At 43.0% G+C, this 18,989-nt stretch overlaps 3 protein-coding genes across 3 annotated transcripts in view; 1 reads left to right on the top strand and 2 right to left on the bottom strand.

Annotated features, from left to right (window-relative positions):
• LOC109484067 (ras-related protein Rab-4B) overlaps positions 1–1,356 on the bottom strand; it is a 51,266-nt gene extending 49,910 nt beyond the window's left edge. The window contains exon 1 of the mRNA XM_019787277.1: positions 1,245–1,356. Within this exon, the coding sequence (XP_019642836.1) occupies positions 1,245–1,260 (16 nt within the window). The 5' untranslated portion in view covers positions 1,261–1,356. The remainder of the gene's footprint in view (positions 1–1,244) is intronic.
• Positions 1,357–3,179: 1,823 nt separating this feature from the next.
• On the bottom strand, positions 3,180–9,305 carry LOC109484076 (sprT-like domain-containing protein Spartan). Its single transcript, XM_019787288.1, has 7 exons — positions 9,092–9,305; positions 8,694–8,889; positions 8,007–8,115; positions 7,305–7,349; positions 6,145–6,219; positions 4,726–4,984; positions 3,180–4,097 (listed from the first exon to the last, which is right to left on the bottom strand). The coding sequence occupies exons 1-7, from the start codon at positions 9,204–9,206 to the stop codon at positions 3,412–3,414; spliced, it is 1,485 nt and encodes a 494-aa protein (XP_019642847.1). The 5' UTR covers positions 9,207–9,305; the 3' UTR covers positions 3,180–3,411.
• Positions 9,306–9,564: 259 nt separating this feature from the next.
• On the top strand, positions 9,565–18,163 carry LOC109484068 (protein angel homolog 2-like). Its single transcript, XM_019787278.1, is given in 9 exon segments — positions 9,565–10,257; positions 10,803–10,958; positions 11,775–12,019; positions 12,313–12,382; positions 13,107–13,223; positions 13,987–14,189; positions 14,593–14,720; positions 15,017–15,229; positions 17,442–18,163. Coding segments are annotated over 9 exon segments (2,004 nt in total). The 5' UTR covers positions 9,565–9,716; the 3' UTR covers positions 17,773–18,163.
• Positions 18,164–18,989: the final 826 nt, after the last annotated feature.

Raw genomic sequence — 18,989 nt, 5'->3', positions numbered from 1 at the left:
TGTATAGCCGGTATAACCGCCCTTCAGCGTAACACACCAGCTTATGTATCTGTATAGCCGGTATAACCGCCCTTCAGCGTGACACACCAGCTTCTGCATCTGTATAGCCGGTATAACCGCCCTTCGGTGTAACACACCAGCTCCTGTATCTGTATAGCCGGTATAACCACCCTTCAGCATAACACAGCAGCTTCGCAGGCACGTGGCGTGGCGGCAGCTAGCCATAGTACATCGTACAACCTGTTACACCCAACCTTTGCACATCTAATTGCAGGAGTTGTTTACACCTTTCTAGTGATGATGCCCCCAACTGTGCTTGATGGCAATGAGTTCCACTCTACAATAGTTCTTGGAATACACGAGTTTTTGAAGACCTCAATTCTTGGTCGATAACTCTTGATATTTGAAGGCCTGACTGTTTCTTGTTAATTTCTGGGCTGGTATCAGATACTTAGTGGTTGGTACATCCACCAGTTTGGGCAAACAGTAGGGCCTGCATGGGGGGGGGGGGTAGTTATTACAAATTACGCAAAATTTTCTCCGCCGATTACGAATTACGCTTAAGTCTCAGAGCTGATTACGACTTTACGCTTTGCAGCTAATGTACTATTACGAATTACGTTGATTTTTGGGGAGGCTGCCTACGGATTATGAAGACCAAAAAGGCCTGATTACGACTTAGGAAAAAGGGCATGCAGACCCTCTAACAGGTGATCCCAGGATGGGAGTTCAGAGGTCAACAAAAGGTAGGGCTGGGTGATCTAACCAATGGATCCACATCAGATCCACGATCCAGATCACAATGGCACGATCAGAAACAGTTTTCTCAACGTTATAGTCTACAAACAGGACGATTCACTAAGTTAAAATCACAAGCACTGACCATCATAATTTTTCAGGACAGGACGATTCAGTTACCACACTAAGATATCGATATCACACAGTGAATGATTATCTACATATTTGACACTGTGCAAACACACAGATCGTCCGCTGTACAGGCCTGAAGAGCACATGTAGTTGTCCAGTTTCCGCCAAGAGTCATGTCGGACAAGATGTTGACTTCTTGATTGCGTATCTACTGTTTGGGAGGGACTGTTAATTTTTGGTGGCGTGTCACACATCACATACAGTATTATAAGTACCGTTTAAACGGACTCTGCACCGTCTATCACCAAAAATACCGAAGCCCAGACTGTCTAGAATCTTACATAACCTGTTTGATACTCGGTTAAGGAACGTACCGTAAGATTCTGACATCTTCTCAGCTCCACCTTCTACAGTACGGAAGTGTCGGAAGTAAATATCCAAAAAGAAAATGGCGGACGGGAAAGATCATGTGACTCAGTGGTGAATGTTGGGATGGATGGAAGAGACGATTTTTCCTTTCCTCTCTTTCTAGTACGAATCGCTGTTTTCGTCGTAAGTAAATGGGTCGAATTTTCTGGAGTTACGAGCAAAAGCTTCGACAGGGACATCTAGAATTGACGACAGACATGTGACCTACAAAATGCGGGGTGAACCATTTGATGACTGGGGGAGGATAGGGACATGGCAGATGATGCTGGGATGGAGTTTGCAGATGCTTCATCGGAGGATGGCAAAACTTCTCATGCTTTTGAACTGTTCAATTCAATGCAGATTATAGATATTTATAGAAAGGTATAAAGAAGTGAAGAATGTTATTGTTAGCCAAATGTTTGTTACCAAATGTAACTACAGTACCGTTAACGTTAATAGTTAAATGTTGACGACTAAGCTTGGCCGGCCATGGGGTAAGACCAGTACCTGTATAGTAGTGAAGAACCAGCCAGTAGGCTTCTATTTTGGAACCCTGATACAAAGAGAAGAGTTGGACGTCCAAACATAACACTTAAGAAACTTGTAGAAACTGAAACAGGCTTGGAGGGCCAAGAACTTATTGCCACCTTCCTCAACTGAACCACAACCTTTACCTCAATACCTCAACACATATTTTTTACAGACAGTTACTTTGTGTGGTTTGGATGAGTTGGTTGTTATATATAAGGATGTGCAGATGACATTAGATAGGTCAATGGAACCAATCAATGATGTTCAAAAGTAAGATAACATTCAACTTTATTGGTACTCTCTTTCTAGACCTTATCTCATATAACTTTATAACTGAAACAACAACATTGTCAGTCCATTTCAATGTGAATGAATGTGACTGAGTGACAATCTATTCTGTAATAAAGAAAGACCCATGCAACACAGATAAAAATGCTTTAATATTCACACTATCTCAATATTGCAATGTTGACAACTCAAAACACATGCACCTTTCCCACTTACGTACTTCTTTTGTGATCATGCCGAACATTACATCTAGAACATTACAGTTCTTTAACACTTAAAAGAACTCAACATGTAGTAAATTTTTATGTAGTTTCTTAAAAAATTTTCTTCATTTATTTGTGCTATCAATATAACATAAGTCTAATGTACAACTTATAGGGAAGACTAGGAGTAAATGTAGTTTGTAAGTTTTGTCAAGGGTATCAATGAATGCTCTACAATGGCATAAGAAATGATAATCAGAGAGTGGGATATATGTATCACTAAAAGTCATAAGGGTGATTAAAATTATCATTATCTAATTGCACCATCTAGTTAAACTTAGACAAACTTGATTCAAAAGTGTATCATTGTACATGTAACGTTATCTGTTGACAGTAGATTTATTTGAAAAAATATAGACTGTAGCAAAATGAGTCCCTGTGTCTATCCCTGAGTTGTCTTGGTCAATTATTAAGACACAGGTCAAGGCACTGATCAGTTCAGACACAAGTCCAGATGCTGGTTAGTTCAGACACAAGTCCAGATGCTGGTCAGTTCAGACACATGTCCAGATGTTGGTCACTGAGTCTTTTTACACAACCAAGTCTTGTATTCAGCCGACGTTTCAGTGACCGTCTGTCACCTTCCTCAGGGCAGTTCTGACTGGTTCACATTGCACTGCACACGTTTGGAAACCGCATTTGTTTGTTTTCACATAACCGGTAATGTTAAACCGCCTCTAGGCACAACATAGTTCCCTGCTACCATGCATATGTGTAGATATGTAAATATTGTACATTTGGGAATGCATCTGTAGCAGCGACACCTGTGCTGCTGTGCAATGTGAAGTCAGAATTGCCCTGATGAAGGTGACAGACGGTCACCGAAACGTCGGCTGAATACAAGACTTGGTTGTGTAAACAGAGTCTCTTTACTCAGTGTCTTACCAACCTGATGAAACTATTCAAGGAAGATGCTGCTTAGTTGAGACACAAGTCAAGATACTGGTATATGCTCTGACAATGTCATTAGGGTGATTAAAATCATCATAATCTAATTGCACCATTTGGATAAACTTTATTTTAAAATATGTATTATTCAAGGCACTGATCAGTTCAGACACACGTCCAGATGCTGATTAATCGTTGCCACTGGAAGTTGTTCTCCACAGACAGGACAGCTCACCAAAGCCTCAGTTTGAGCATCAGAACTGTTCGTGTGTCCTGCACCGTTCTTACCAGAACCACTCTGTGAAGAACTGTGCACATCTGAAGTCAGTCCTGAACATGTTGGCTTGTCCTGTCCCTGCACTGTCTGCTTTTGCTTTGGCTGTGTCTGACCGAACATGTCGGTGATCTTGAGGTTTTTAGAGCTGTCGGTTTTCTGCCTACTTCCAGTTGGCCTGGGTAATGAATCAGCACCGTCTTTGGTTGGAGTAAGCTTGCCTTTATGTCTGCTTCCTGAGTTCTGCTGTCCATTCAGCACATTATCAGACTTAATAGACAAAACGGATGTAGTCGGTTTAGAAGTACTGTCTGCTGATGTACCTAAGAGTCTGGGAAGAGCGGGAGGTTTGCTGATTGTTGACTGACTGCTGCCACCTGTCCTGTTTATAGAACTTGCACTTGAACCTGAACTTGTACTTGTACTTGCAGAAGGAAGACGTTGAGTAGAATTCGGTCCTTTGCCTGCAGCTGATGACCCTGACTTTGTTCCGAGGATGAAACCTTTTCCTGCGAACAGCTCTATGTTACCATAGCTGGTGGTACTGGCCGGCTTCTTGCTTGGACCGGCTCCTGGAATATGAAGAGAAAAAAATGTTTGTGCTTATTCATGACCACTCCTACTTCTATAAATAACAAGAAGGATCTTTCCTATATCAGTGGGAAAAAAGAAAAGCAGTGGGTGTCTGACAGTTTTTAAAATCTATCCAGTTGCTTGAGTAACTGTTTTCCTGAATATTCTAGGTAGTACTTAGTAATCTTCAAGCAGATCCAAGGGTGGAAAACACAGTATCAAATTGGCCAGGCAGTACCCATTCCCTAGGGAGAGTCCAATACGCCACCCAACGAATGGATACAGCCTGGCAAATATGATACTGTCTTTTGCCACCCTAGGATCTGCTTGATTTTTTTATTTTGATTTGACTGAAATTGCAACAATGCAATACACGCGGAGTAGAGGCAGCTGTTGCTGGTGTCGTGTCCCGCACATAGACACAAATACTGGACAGACAATACTCATTTTCACTTGAGTCAAGTGGGGAAAGTGGTGTAAAGTGCCTTTCCCAAGGGCACAAGATCGGTGGCATGTCAGGACTCGAACCCGGGACCTCTTGATTCCGAGTCGCGCACGCTGCCATTGCGCCACACGACCCACTTATAAAGAAGGATTTGAAGATTAAGGTAGTAGTGGAACTGCTACCTTCTCCTCCTCCAGTATCCTGGTCCTTCTTCCGCTTCCCCCCCTTCTTGTTCCCGTACCCCTCCGGCTCCTTGATCTTGTGGTACGTCCCGCCGCACTTGCGCTGGTGGTCGGCGAACCACGGGTCCCGGGCGGACGGCGGACGGTTCATGGCGCGGCGGACGATCCCGAAGTACGGCCGCCACTTCTGGCACGGCCCGTCGCAGCGCCACCAGTGCTGCCGGTACGCGTCCACCTCGTCATGGAAGTTGTGGTAAACCTGCATGATGCACAAAATGACTAATAAACTGGTGGACGTACCAACCACTAAGTATCTGATACCAGCCCAGAAAAGAACAAGAAACGGTCATGCCTTCAAATATCAGAGTTATCAACCAAGAATTGAGGTATTCAAAAACTCGTATTTCCCCAGAACTATCGTAGCCTGGAACTCGCATAGTTGGGGCATCATCACTAGAAAGCTTTAAACAACTCCTGCAATCAAATGGGCAAAGATTGAGTGTAACAAGTCGTTCGGTGTGATATAGCCAGCTGTCGACGCGTGCCTGCGAAGCTGGTGTGTTACGCCGAAGGGCGGTTATACCGGCTATATCGATACAGATACGGAGGAAGGGACGCAGTTACTAGTATCATTTGGTAGTTTTACTACATGTACTGTAGTAAAGAGGGCTCAGTTTCTTTATTGTGGGATGGAAATTTATAGTCCACCTCGCAGGGCTCGAAATTAATTTTTAGGAATAGGTGCACTGGTGCACCCAACCTACAAAATTGGGTACACAAAATTTTTTGGGGGTGCACCATATAAGATGAAATAAATAGAATGTCAGCAAAAACTAATTAAAAACTATTTCCAACGAAAGGTACTATACCAATCATTTTATCATTTGTCTGGCACTTAGATGTTCAGAATATACTGTATACTACTATACTTTCAACATCTTTACATACCTAAACCTACGAAAATATTTGGGTGCACTGGTGAACCCATAGAAAAAAATTGGGTGTACAGCTCCAAATTTGGGTGCACTAAGGTGCACATGCACCCGGTATTTCCAGCCCTGACCTCGTCAGGGAAGTTGTGGTAAACGGGCTAAAGGGTATCGTAATAAACTGAACTAAACCTACCAGGAAGGGAATACAGACTGACAGTCAGCATTTGGTAGTAAAGATGTAAGGAATGCTGCTCAGTAGGAAAAAAAGGCAAAGACGTGTACTGTAGTACAGAGGGCTGAATTTCTTTCTTCTGGTATGTAAATTTATAGTAAGTTTTGTAAGTTACAGAGACAAGTTTTCATTACAAACTACCGGTAAACAAAGGAAAGATAAACATACTCACTCTTACAGTCATACTAAGACTTAAAGGTAAAGTCAACTCTGATAAATAAAATGTCGCAATGTTCAATAAATAAGTTAACTCACAGAGATGTTTGTTCCTGCCTGTTTGTTAATCCTGTGCATGTGTTTATGGAACTCTGGGCCATGTGCATCGTGGTCCTGTTGAGAAAACGGACATTGAAAAACATTCTGTTATTTGCTTAATACATGGCATCTGTGTGGTGTAGTGGATAGAGCATCCGACTGTCAAGCAAGAAGACCCAGGTTCAATCCCCAGGGTTGGACCCAGACATGTCCGGACATGTACCAAGACGTTGTGCCCTTGGGAAAGGCACTTAACACACATTTCCCCCCTCAGTTAGAGGGTTCCACCAAGACGTTGTGCCCTTGGGAAAGGCACTTAACACACATTTCCCCCCTCAGTTAGAGGGTTCCTGGGCCCTACTAGGGTTTGGGTTGGTGTTAGGAAGAGCATCCAGTCATAAAAATCTTGCTTCAAAAAAAGACTTGTACCTGGTGCAAGCACGTCTAACCCCCGGTTGGGGAAAAATGACGTTAAATTTGGTTTAAAAAAAAAATGTATAAAACACCCAGTTTCTTTTAAACCTATAATAGTATTGTAGAAAAGGATATGTATCTTTGAATATCATATGTTTGCTTCTTGTTGATGACTTCTAATCATTATCTAATTGTAACGGTAAGAACATTTGCTGCTAATGTATGTTAAGTCATTCACTGATGTTGAATGATCAGGAGTGAAGTATGTACATGTAGGAATTAGTGCTGCATACCTAAACCCAATTTTAGGTTCAGGTCTGGATTCAAGTCCAGAGGTTTAGGTTCAGTTCCGGACTTGTAAGTCCAGACCTAAACCCATGGCATATACAAAATTGCATGTTGGCAACCTTACAATGTTGTCTGGGTGAAACTTTGGCCACATAACATGGAGGCCGACACTTGACGATGCCCAATGGCTTGATTATGTTTTCTTCATTTTGCAGCAAAGATTTTGGAAGGTTTTAGGTGGATTGGAAAGAAAAGGGGTATGTGAAATGGTCTTTCATGGTAGTAAGTCCGGACTCGGTTCTTGACTTTTAGGTTTTTTTGGACTTGAACCTAAACATTTTTACAAGTCCGGATCCAAGTCCAGTGAACCGGTATGCACCATTTGCTGCTAATGTATGTTAAGTCATTCACTGATGTTGAATGATCAGGAGTGAAGTATGTAGGAATGTCCCACCCACCTTGTTGTTGTGTGTTACGAAGAGCAGGGCGTGGATCATCTCATGCTACACAGGAGACAAGAGTAACAGAGAGTTATGGAACAAATTAAAGAAGAACAAGCTTGTGGTATGTATCCTGCTTGGCCTCGTATTTAAATGTTAATCTATCAGTGTGCTGCCTCTTAAATGAATAACACTACTTCCAGAAGACACTTTCTATGGTTTCTCTAAGACAAGGACATCTACAAGAGAGTCTCTCACAGATGTCCTTGTCTTACGAGACAGTCCCTGCTCTTCTCCTTCAAGGGTTTCTCTTAGTTTACACTTGTTATAATCAAGATTCATACGGTGGAGTTTAACAAATTGATAGGTGTAGTCCTAGTAGCCATATTTTCATGTGGCAACTCAGTTGCACATAATATGCAAAATGAAAATGAAGGTTGGGTTGCTGATGGGTTGCTGACATTGCTAAGTGGCTCAAGTACCCAGTGTGCATTTTATAGTATGATTGAGGGGACAAAGTACCCAGTGTATTACATGTATGGTTCATTGTACAGAGTGCACTGTGTACGTGTGTTCTAGCTGGGTACCATCCGGATTTTCGCTCCGCCACTTTTTCGAGCGTGGCGGAGCAAAAATCCGGATGGTACCCAGGCTGTAACCTGTGTTCATAACTTAGTACATCTCAACAGAAACTCGGTAGCCTATCGCCCATGTTCTTACCAGCAGTGTTTCTACCAAATCCTTCCTGGGTCGGAGCTTGAGAAGCGGGAGACTCAACTTGATACAGCACAGACCGCCTCTTCCCTCGTAACAGCACAAACCTGCACATCTACAAAAGTAGTACAATAGACCAGGAGAAAAGTTAGTCTAACTCTAACCTCAAGCCTTCGGCTTGGTGCAGGCATAAATGTGTACATGAAAGTCTGAATGTATGATATGACCATGCAGCATAATGATATAACATTTCACTGTTAGATCAAAATAGGCTATGGAGACAAATTATTATTATTTTACAATTTCAAAATGGAATCTTACTGCTTTTTTATATCAAATGCAGTAGCACAAAATGACTCCATCTTCTAACAAATTTCAAGCTTTCTGAATTTGTATATCAATTACTTGTGTAACTCGAGTAAGTATAAGGGAAAATGAGTTATGCAAGTTATGTAATAAATAAAGGACTAATGAGAAATTTTACTATTTTTAGAATGTAATTCAATTGTAAGCAAAAAAAGAACTTCATATTCTAACAAATTACATCTATGAAGTTTAGGAAAATCTGCTGTAGTTCTACATAATTTTGTATAATTCATACTTGCATAACTCGAGTAGTAAACATAATTTATGAGTTAACGTCAACGTTATGCAAGTTGGAATAACTACGAGTATTATTTTTAGAATGTTTACAATGTCATTCTCGGGCTCCATTTGACTTCCACACAGTCCAGCTTGCCCCAGAAGTACGTGGCGTTGAACTCCAGGAACAGGGCGTGCACGTTCGGGTTCGGGTCGGTCAGCTCCCACGACTGGTCCACGATCGACAGCGACCGGGCCCCGGGCGGAGGACAACCGCTACCCGAACCGGGGACGACAACAGGCCCGCCTGCAAAAAAAAAAAAAATTATGTTTTTTGAACGGCTACTCGTAACTGTTACCTAGTCTTTGGGAGTTTTTACGTGCTATTTTCTGATTGCATATAGACAACATAGCCGGCCTGGTTTAATTACCCTCGTTTTTAGAACTGGGCTAATCAGAAAACAGCCGAAGACCACCAAACCCCTAACTCTACTCTACTCTACTCGTACCGGCAGCGAGAACTAAAGGCCCGCCTTCGCCGTCAGACGACGCCACATTTTCCGCCATTTCTCTGTCAAACTGCTCCTGTAACTGCAGGGCTAGCACCAGGTCCGAGTCGCACATCTCTGATCCGGTCCTACAGTCTTCGGAGGGCGAGGAAAACTGGGGGCATTCCGCAGAAATGCTTTGATAATTTTGAATCTCGCTGACTTCTTGCCCGGGCCTGTTTATGTTGCATAACAATCGATGGTGGTCTCTCACTGGAGAGAATGTGGAAGGTTCCACTTTTTTAATCACTTGCAGAAGTGTAAACTTTCAAACTACATTTGCTCAGAATAAATTTATGTGAACTATCTATCATTCTATACTTAAACATATTCTGTATGGGCGAATTGATGGTAATTTTTTAAACTATAAAGAAAACTGGCTTCCTTTGTTGAATGGTTTACCCCAAGAAAACAATAGTTGCCGTTTTGCGGCAGGTTCCACAGGATTTACGACAGCCATGTGTTTGCGGTAACTGTTTGGGTGCACTCAACTTGGAGTTCACGCGGTAAAACTAGAAGATGTGAATCATAATATGTGGGTTATCTGGCGCAATTTTCGCGCCAAAGATCGTATATTAATACCTTCATGAGTGACGGGGTTGTCGTCAGTTTTGTTGACCCGATCTCCTGTTTGGTGACCACGGTTCGGCGGATGATCAGACTGGCCGCCCGGCTTGGGCGAAGTTCCCAGAGACAGTTGTCATCATCATCATATTATCTGACTACTTTTCATCACTCGTATGCAACTACAACATCACCTGGCAAGATTCTAACGTTATATCCAGTACAGGGATCGCTTTTACCAGAACGTAACTCGCTCTGTACTACTACTAGTAGTTTCCTGAACATGTCTGCCCAAGAGAGGACGTCCCCACAAACATCTGACTGCGAAGACGGAGAACAGCCGAAGGTGAACCGCCCTCCACCATCGGTGCCCTCCAAATCTGGCGTTCCTTCTTTCAGCAAGTTCCTGCCCCAAGGCTGGGTCCAACGTGCGGCAGGGGGAGGAGGGGACTTCAAGTTCAAGGGCAAGGGAGGAGGGGAGGGGCGGAAAGGGAGGAACAGTCCGTCGAAGAAGACACAACGACAGGAGGGTGGTCATCACACGGGGGACACTGGCGACAGGGGTGAGCTTCCTAGGACATGATGATGAGTAGGACTGTCGAAGTCATGTCAATGCGTGCTATCCATTCACAGTTTAATATAACCGGTGCAGTTGACCCCAAGGAGGTTTAAAAGAGACCTCCTTGTTGACACCAACCGAAATAATTTTCACAGGAAGCCAAATTATCAGAGATGGTCTCGAGAAATCCTGATGCTATTGACAGGATCACCCTGTCAACAACAGCATGTTATTTATCTATTGACCCGTCAATAGTGCAAACTTAAATGTGTGATTCTTTCAGTAGTGCAATATATTCTGTTATTGACAGGATCATCACAAACAGATGGCAACCGATCATCACAAACAGATGGCAACCTCCTTGATGGCACCGGGCTAGTAGTAGTAGAAGGTCATTGACCCTGCAAAGAAGATGCTCAAGTTACCTCATCTTCCTAAGATTCAGTATTGAGTATTCATGAATTTAAGGTATCAGTGTTGTATTGAAAGTTTTTGATATGATTATGAATGCGGACTGTAATAAATTTGATACCACTTGTTATTTGGCAGGACCTGGCAAGCCATCAGGAGGACATCCCCACACGGAGGCACCTCAGAACAAGCGAGCTCGCGTCAACTCCTCTGGAGATGCACAGAACAAGGGACAAGCTTCACCAGATCAGCAAGAACCTACTGGTCTGTCAGAGAGGGGGGAGAAAAAACATGGTACAGTTTGCTAGAGAGGATACTATACAGGGCTGGAAATACCGGGTGCATGTGCACCTTAGTGTGCACACCCAAATTTGGAGCTGTGCACCCAATTTATTTCTGTAGGTGCACTCGTGCACCCAAATATTTTCTTGGGTTTTCGTATTTAAAGAATAAAAAAGATGTTAAATGTATTAGGATACAGCGTGTTCTTAACATCCAAGTGTCAGAAAAATAATGTAATTATTGTTGTAGTAATTTTCTTCAGAAATGAAACGTATTTAGTTTTTGCTGACATTATATTTATTTCATTTTATATGGTGCACCCAAAATATTTTTGTGCACCCAATTTTTGAGGTTGGGTGCACCAGTGCACGGTGCACCTATTCCCAAAAATGAATTTTGAGCCCTGGGATATCTGTATCACCAGACAATGGGATACACAACAAAACAGTTACCAGTACTCAAGCAACTGGATAGATTTTGAAGACTCAAGACATATTTCAATAACTTTTGAAGTAGTATCCGCTACTTTTCGGCAGTGACAGTCACTGACAAAAAGTAGTGGATGCTACTAGAAACATCTGACAGTTTTCAAAATCTATCCTCTTGCTTGATTAACTTTTTTCCTTTTGTGTAATGAAATTTGAATTTTTGTAACCCTGATGCTTACAGTATCGCATAATTTATCCAGTAGCCAGGAGAACTGCACAGTGCATCATCTAGCACTGAAAGACTAGCCTCTGGCCCTGTTCTTAGCTACATGTAGGGACGAGAATTGACTTTTTCATTTTTGTAACCCTTACGTTTATGGTTTTGTTCTCTTTCACCCAGCCAGTAGCCCTGACGCCAGCCCGCTAACCCGAGGCTGGTACCACACTCCCGCCCACAGCCACGGACACCACAAGAGGAAACCCGGTCCAGGGTTTGACTTCTCGGTGATGTCCTACAACGTTCTGGCCCAGGAGCTTCTGATGGCTAACTGGTACCTGTACCTGGACTGTGCCGACCAGGAGGGGCTGAAATGGGACGTCAGGAAGGAGAAGCTGCTGCAGGAGTTCCAGCATTACAACGTGGATGTGAGTCTTCAAAATCCATGTTCTAGACCCTGGGCACAACAATAAGGAAGTACTCCCCGCTAGGGCTGCGTACCTTTTCGTAACATCAGGTACAGGTACAGAGGTTAAGGTCCAGGTCCGGACCTGTACATGTACCTGTACCTAAAAATTCACGTGCGTCACATGTTCTACTGAAATTCTTTAATAATAACAGAAACATACAAAATACAAGAGGTATGTTACAATATTTGCTTGTGTGTGGCAAACTTAATTCTGTTCTCACCATGTTGGATGCTGCCTGGTGTTTCCTGCAGGTTTTGTGCCTACAGGAGGTCCAGGAGAGCCATTATCACGACTTCTTCCTGCCTGAACTGCAGAAGCTAGGTCGGTTTTTACAGCTTCATTTTGTAGCACAATGATTATCCTTCTCTTGAAACACGACATACAATTGTGAAACATGTCTTGGGATGCAAAATTCTTGAATAACATCAAGTTCACAAAGGCATAGAAGAGTTCACAGAATATTGGAGTTTTCTTTTACACAACCAGTAATGTCTCTCACCTGCTTACCTGAATCCCACAATCCCAAGACGAACAGAATCTCCAGTCAGAGGCTCTGAGGAAAGTGTCTGATGGGCAGCGAAACGTAATTACTGCACAACTGAGAGATGTCACTGGTTGTGTAAAAGAAAACTCCAATATTCTATGTTCTACCAACCTGATACAATTATTTTCGGGGTTAAACGGTTCATGTTTTAAATGCTACAGAAAGGCATGATTTGTGTAAAAAAAACAATGTACTTCCTTCGGAAAATAGTTTCATCATGTTTGTACAGTATAGGATATAGGAGTTTTCTTTTACATAACCAGTATTGTCATAAGGCTAGCTTAAGTTTCAGTGTCTATCAGACACCTTCCTCAGAGCCTCTGACTGGAGAACTGCGATAACACAATCCCAAACGTCCCAAACACGATATCAAATGTTATCTTGGAAGTTCATCTGTGTTGGTAGAAGTCATTATGATCAAGATTGAATTGTGATTTCCAACACAATCACAGTTCAATCTTGATCATAATACAATATCAAAATTAATGTACTTCCTCACAGGTTACGAGGGGCTGTACAAGAAAAGGACGGGAGACAAGCCGGACGGTTGCGCCACCTTCTACCGGACCTGCAAGTTTACCCTGGTGAAGCACCGCCTGGTGGAGTACTACCGACCAGGTACTTCTAAATGCTGACGTCAACGTCAAAAAAACAGACTGTTGACTAGTGGAGAGAACTGAACTTGGAAAATGAACTAAATGTGCCTGTAATTAATTGTTTATCGCAAATTCTTGCCCGAGGGCTAATTGCAGAAACAGAAGAAACATGGTATAAAAACAGACAATTAGTACATATAGAACTACTGATAACTACTAAAAATAAGAAACTACTGGTAAAAACTTCTGGGTTTGACTTCTTTTTTGAAGACAGAGGAAGACAAAGGATCCCACTTTATAATGTGACTGTGTTGTATATGTACATGTTTGTACCATTTTTGTATATTGTTGGGTTCAATTTGTAATTTTTATGAATGTATGTTTTAATGTATGTGCCCAGGATCAATGGATCTGAGGTATTCCCTGGTAAAATAAATAAACTTGAACTTGTACTATCATGAAAGTTCATCTGTGTTGGTAGTTACATGTTTAAAGTTAAAACCTTTGGTCCAACACAAAAAGTTCTCTCACCTAGAGCTTTCGACCAGTCATATACATCAGGGCCCATCACCCTACATTGAACCGCGACGGGGGCCGACATCGTCTACCAGATACCTTTGACCCAGTGTTGACATCACACTTCAAAGAAGCCACATGACAAGCTTCACTGGGTCAGTCTACTGAGGAAGACCAGAGTGATTGGTCGAAAGCTCTGGGTGAGAGAACTTTTTGTGTTGGACCAAAAGTTTTAACTTTAAACACAAACTTGAACTTGAACCGACCAGGTACCGAGGTGCTGGACAGGGACAATGTGGCCGTCGTCGCTCTCCTGAAGCCCAAAACTGGACACGGCAACAAACGGAGGATCCACACCAACCTGTGCGTCGCCAACACCCACCTCCTGTTCAACAACCGGCGGGGCGACGTCAAGCTGTCTCAGCTCGGAGTTCTGCTGGCCGAGGTCGACCAGCTGGCGTTCGACCCCAAGGTCAGAAACTCTACAAAACGGACTCTCCCCATCACACGTACAACAAAATGTAACAACAGCCCTCTACCGTCCCTCTTAAGGCTGTTGAACGAAATGGAATGATACTGCTCCTAACTCTGTAAATGCCTCTCTTGTGCAATTTGTATACGAAATAGTTTAATGTAATGTTGAAATGTACAGTACTAATGTGAATGACCAAAATTTGAATTTCACTATGCTAAATGTATGTAATATCGTGTAAATATTTTTAATGTGTAACTCTATTACCACATCTTGACTCCAAGATTGTGCAGTCGTTAATGTTTTTAAAACAGGATGTACGTCTTTGAACGTAATTCAGCTTTATGCTGCAATGTTCTTGATTTTATCAATAAACCATTTTTGATTGATTGATTGATTGAAGGTCAGGTACTGGGACGGCAAGGTCAGGGGTCACCCCGTCGTTCTGTGCGGAGATTTGAACAGCGCGCCCTTCTCGCCGCTCTACCAGTTCGTGAACGCCGGGCGGCTCGTGTACGGCGACTACGAGAGGTCTGTTTGATACATTAGCATGAAAGTTCATCTGAGTTGGTAAATTACATTATGAAAAAACTTAAACTTTTCTCCAACTCAAAATTTGACTCACCAGAAATTTTTGACTGAATCACTCAGTCTTCCTCAGCTATCTGACCCAAATGCTGTGGACACGTGATTTTTCCCACGTGTGACGTCAGCAAAGGGTGAAAGGTTGTCTGAAGTCGATATTTGTCCCAATTACCAGGGACCTGCCATTCTGTACAAGCAAAGAATGACAAGTAAACCATATATTTATCATTATTGTGTGAAAGGTCCGAGATCTCGGGGCAGAGCTCGCCGTCCCGATACAGGAACTGGATGCGTCCCCCGCTGTGGCCACCGCTGGTCGGCATTACCGACCACTGCCAGTACCACCAGGCGGTGTTAGAGAGGAGACAGCTGGCCATGTTACGGGACGCCGAGAAAGGTACGTCATGGCCTGTATAGTTTCTGTATCTGTATAGCCGGTACAACCACCCTTCAGTGTAACACACCAGCTTCTGTATCTGTATAGCCGGTATAACCGCCCTTCGGCGTAACACACCAGCTTCTGTATCTGTATCTGTATAGCCGGTATAACCGCCCTTCGGCATTACACACCAGCTTCTGTATCTGTATAGCCGGTATAACCGCCCTTCGGCATTACACACCAGCTTCTGTATCTGTATAGCTGGTATAACCACCCTTCGGCATAACACACCAGCTTCGGTATCTGTATAGCTGGTATAACCGCCCTTCGGCGTAACACACCAGCTTCTGTATCTGTATAGCCGGTATAACCGCCCTTCGGCATTAAACACCAGCTTCTGTATCTGTATAGCTGGTATAACCACCCTTCAGTGTAACACACCAGCTTCTGTATCTGTATAGCCGGTATAACCGCACTTCAGCGTAACACACCAGCTTCTGTATCTGTATAGCCGGTATGACCGCCCTTTGGTGTAACACACCAGCTTCTGTATCTGTATAGCAGGTATAACTGCCCTTTGGCGTAACACACCAGCTTCTGTATCTGTATAGCCGGTATAACTGCCCTTTGGTGTAACACACCAGCTTCTGTATCTGTATAGCCGGTATAACCGCCCTAAGGCGTAACACACTAGCTTCTGTATCTGTATAGCTGGTATAACCGCCCTTCGGCATAACACACCAGCTTCTGTATCTGTATAGCCGGTAAAACCGCCCTTCGGCATAACACACCAGCTTCTGTATCTGTATAGCCGGTATAACCTCCCTTCAGTGTAACACACCAGCTTCTGTATCTGTATAGCTGGTATAACTGCCCTTCGGCATAACACACCAGCTTCTGTATCTGTATAGCCAGTATAACCGCCCTTCGGCATAACACACCAGCTTCTGTATCTGTATAGCCGGTATAACCGCCCTTTGGCATAACACACCAAACTTCGTATATATACCCATACACAATGTATATAGACTGATAGAGTGTGCTCAAGTTTTAATTGTACAAATGTATTTGGTTTCATACATAGATACATTGGCATTTGAAAATATGGTAGTTCTCATGTAATTGTGTGCTACCGCGTACTATCTTTTGTACATTGGTAATGTTAACTTTTAAACGTAACCTCTACCAGGCTTCATAAGCAGCTGGAAAGAGTAGAAACTGTCCAAATGGACAGATAACACGCCAGGGGAGCTTGTCCGCTAAAGAGTACAGCTCGCCGCTCCCCTGACATGTTATCTGTCTACCGGAATTTCATTTGGCCAATTTCTACTCTTTCCAGCCATGTTACGGGATGCGGAGAAAGGTACAACATGGTCTAGACGGCTTAATATGCAGTCTACTTTTGTACATATGCGTATAGAGTGTGCTCAAATTTTAATTGTATTTGTCCATATACATTGGCATTTCAAAATGGTAGTTATCATGTAGTTATCATGTGTGCTACCAGATCTTTTGTACTGATTATAGTAATTGTAGAAAGGTAGTACCTGGTAGCTCTAAGCGCAAAACCAAGAATAAGTACATGGTGTAGAAGTACTTTCAGTTTCATGGTCTTACCGACGAAATGCCTATACATGCACTACTTTCTTTTATAGAGTACAATGATGATGTTGACATAATCTAACCTAATACCAGGTTTGGGAACTGGCTGGAAAGAGTAGAAATTGACCAAATATACAAATAACATGCCAGGGGAGTAGGTCTGCTGAAGAGTACAGATTGCCGCTCCCCTGGCATGTAAGCAGAGGTTGGATTGGCGTACAAAAAAATTCCAGTGCAAAATAGAAACCCTGATAAAAAAGCCGATACCAAACATACCTAAAATAAGCCCAAACCTCTGGTTGGAGAGTACAAATTATACTCTTTCCAGCTGCTTCCCAAAGCCTGGTAGAGGCTAGACTTGACCTTGTTTGTGCCACAGGTGTTTCTGTGACTCCTACATCAGCTGCAGTACGACAGGCATCCAGTGAAGAACCTGCACAGTGTGACGACGATGCACCCACGCCCTCTCCTCTGTCTGTCAGCTCAGACGCACAATCAAACCCCGACGACGGGCCAGATCCAGTAAAAACTGAGGCAGAGTACGGAAGTCATGTTGTGGAACTAGACCAACCCTCAGTTACAGTATCTTCTGACAGTTTCCCAACTCCTGGTGAGACAGTAGCGCCGGCAGACGGTGGCTGTCAGAACGTCTTGCCATCGGTGTCTCCCCCGCCTCCTTTCTCCAGCTGCCTGCACCATCCGTTCAACCTGCGCTCTGTGTACTCCCACTACACCGCAGACCACCAGCCGGAGGCCACCACGCACCACGGACGCGCGAACTGTACTGTAGACTACATCTTCTACACGGCCAGGCACTTCGAGACGACACTTGATGGAGAACACGTCGGCCACGGAAGGAGACAAAGGCCCAAGTACAGGGACGGAAAACTGAAGCTGCTGTCTAGACTTTGTTTACCGTCAGACAAGGACCTGGAAAAGGAGGGAAGTTTGCCCAATAAAGACCACCCTTCTGATCACCTCCCACTTATAGCCAAGTTTAGACTCACCGACAAGTGAAGTCTGCAGCAGTTTCTCCTGAAAGTTCATCTGTGTTGGTAGTAATCATAGTAAAATGTTGAACTTTATTCCGGCAACACACAATTATACAGACTGAGATCAAATTTTCAAATTTCAGCGACCACTGCCGCCTTCATCAGGATAAATTAATGACCAATCAGTGATCTCGTGAGAGTTACGGTTTACACAGCACAGCAGTTTCTATTGGTGCCAAGAAAGTATGGAATGCACGTGATGCGGTTTTACCTTGATGGTGGAGATTATGTCAGAGATGCAACGTTACATGTATACCTCTTGTTTCAAACGCGATACTGGTAGTTTTCCAGGCAAATTGGCTGGGTTGGAACATTTTCATCAAGATTTGTATTTCATGTACTATGTAGTTCACAATCACATGGGCAATGTGTGATGGTGACAGACACATTGGTATAGACTGAGGCACATGTCCCATCCAGCGGTCTAGGGACCAGCACGTCGGCAGAACGTACTGCGCCTGCGCAGAACCCTGGATTTTCGCGGTTTTCGTTGGATTTTTGGTCAACGTTGCATCAGAATTTTGCCTGTTGCAGAGGATATTTTTTCCGACATAACATTTGAAAACTACTGTCGGAATGTTAACCTTATATGAGCAAATACAAGCTTATATGAGACGTTCTGCCAAAGTGCTATGCACAATACATTATGGGTTTTGCGCAGGTGCAGTACGTTCTGCCTACATGCTCTAGGGACCTACATTTCAGAAGGGCTGATTTTGTTTGAAGAAGAATGTTTAGGACCACTGCCATCACTACTCTGATTAAATTAACATGTTTGTCAAGATGAAATGAGAAAAACTACAACAAATTTTTTTTCACTCATTGACACTACCGAGTAGCTGTAAAGAATAAAGATGTAAAGTAAATGCTCCTTTTATGAGGTTGACCTGCTTGGACCAGATTTAATTTTAGTGGACCAGTTTTATTCTATGGTATTTGCTGTTAAGGCCACACCAATTTAATTTGTTGGTTCTCGGATTTTTTCAGAAAAAATATGAAGCGACAGGGCGAAAAAAAATAAAAATAAAAACAGGTCTAGGCATCCTATTATAGGCTTAAATGCTACGGAATGAGCCATGAAGTCAACACAAAAGGCTAGGTTAAAATTTAAACATTGAATTTTGAACTTTTAATCAAACCACTGCAATGATAGATGGGAAAACTGTAACAACTAGGAAGAAA

This window comes from Branchiostoma belcheri, unplaced genomic scaffold, assembly GCF_001625305.1.
Source record: "Branchiostoma belcheri isolate BF01 breed outbred unplaced genomic scaffold, Haploidv18h27 scaffold68, whole genome shotgun sequence".
NCBI lineage: Eukaryota > Metazoa > Chordata > Leptocardii > Amphioxiformes > Branchiostomatidae > Branchiostoma > Branchiostoma belcheri.
This window is presented reverse-complemented; position numbering and strand designations above follow the sequence as displayed.

Bases quoted from the DNA above. Each gene is read 5' to 3' on its own strand.
- LOC109484076 (XM_019787288.1), bottom strand. From the start codon at position 9,206: ATGTGCGACTCGGACCTGGTGCTAGCCCTGCAGTTACAGGAGCAGTTT. The intron at 4,985-6,144 runs GTGAGTTAACTT...TGCATCATGCAG, and splicing joins AGGCAGGAACAAACATCTCT to GTTTACCACAACTTCCATGA. The intron at 4,098-4,725 runs GTAGCAGTTCCA...TTCATATTCCAG, and splicing joins GGATACTGGAGGAGGAGAAG to GAGCCGGTCCAAGCAAGAAG.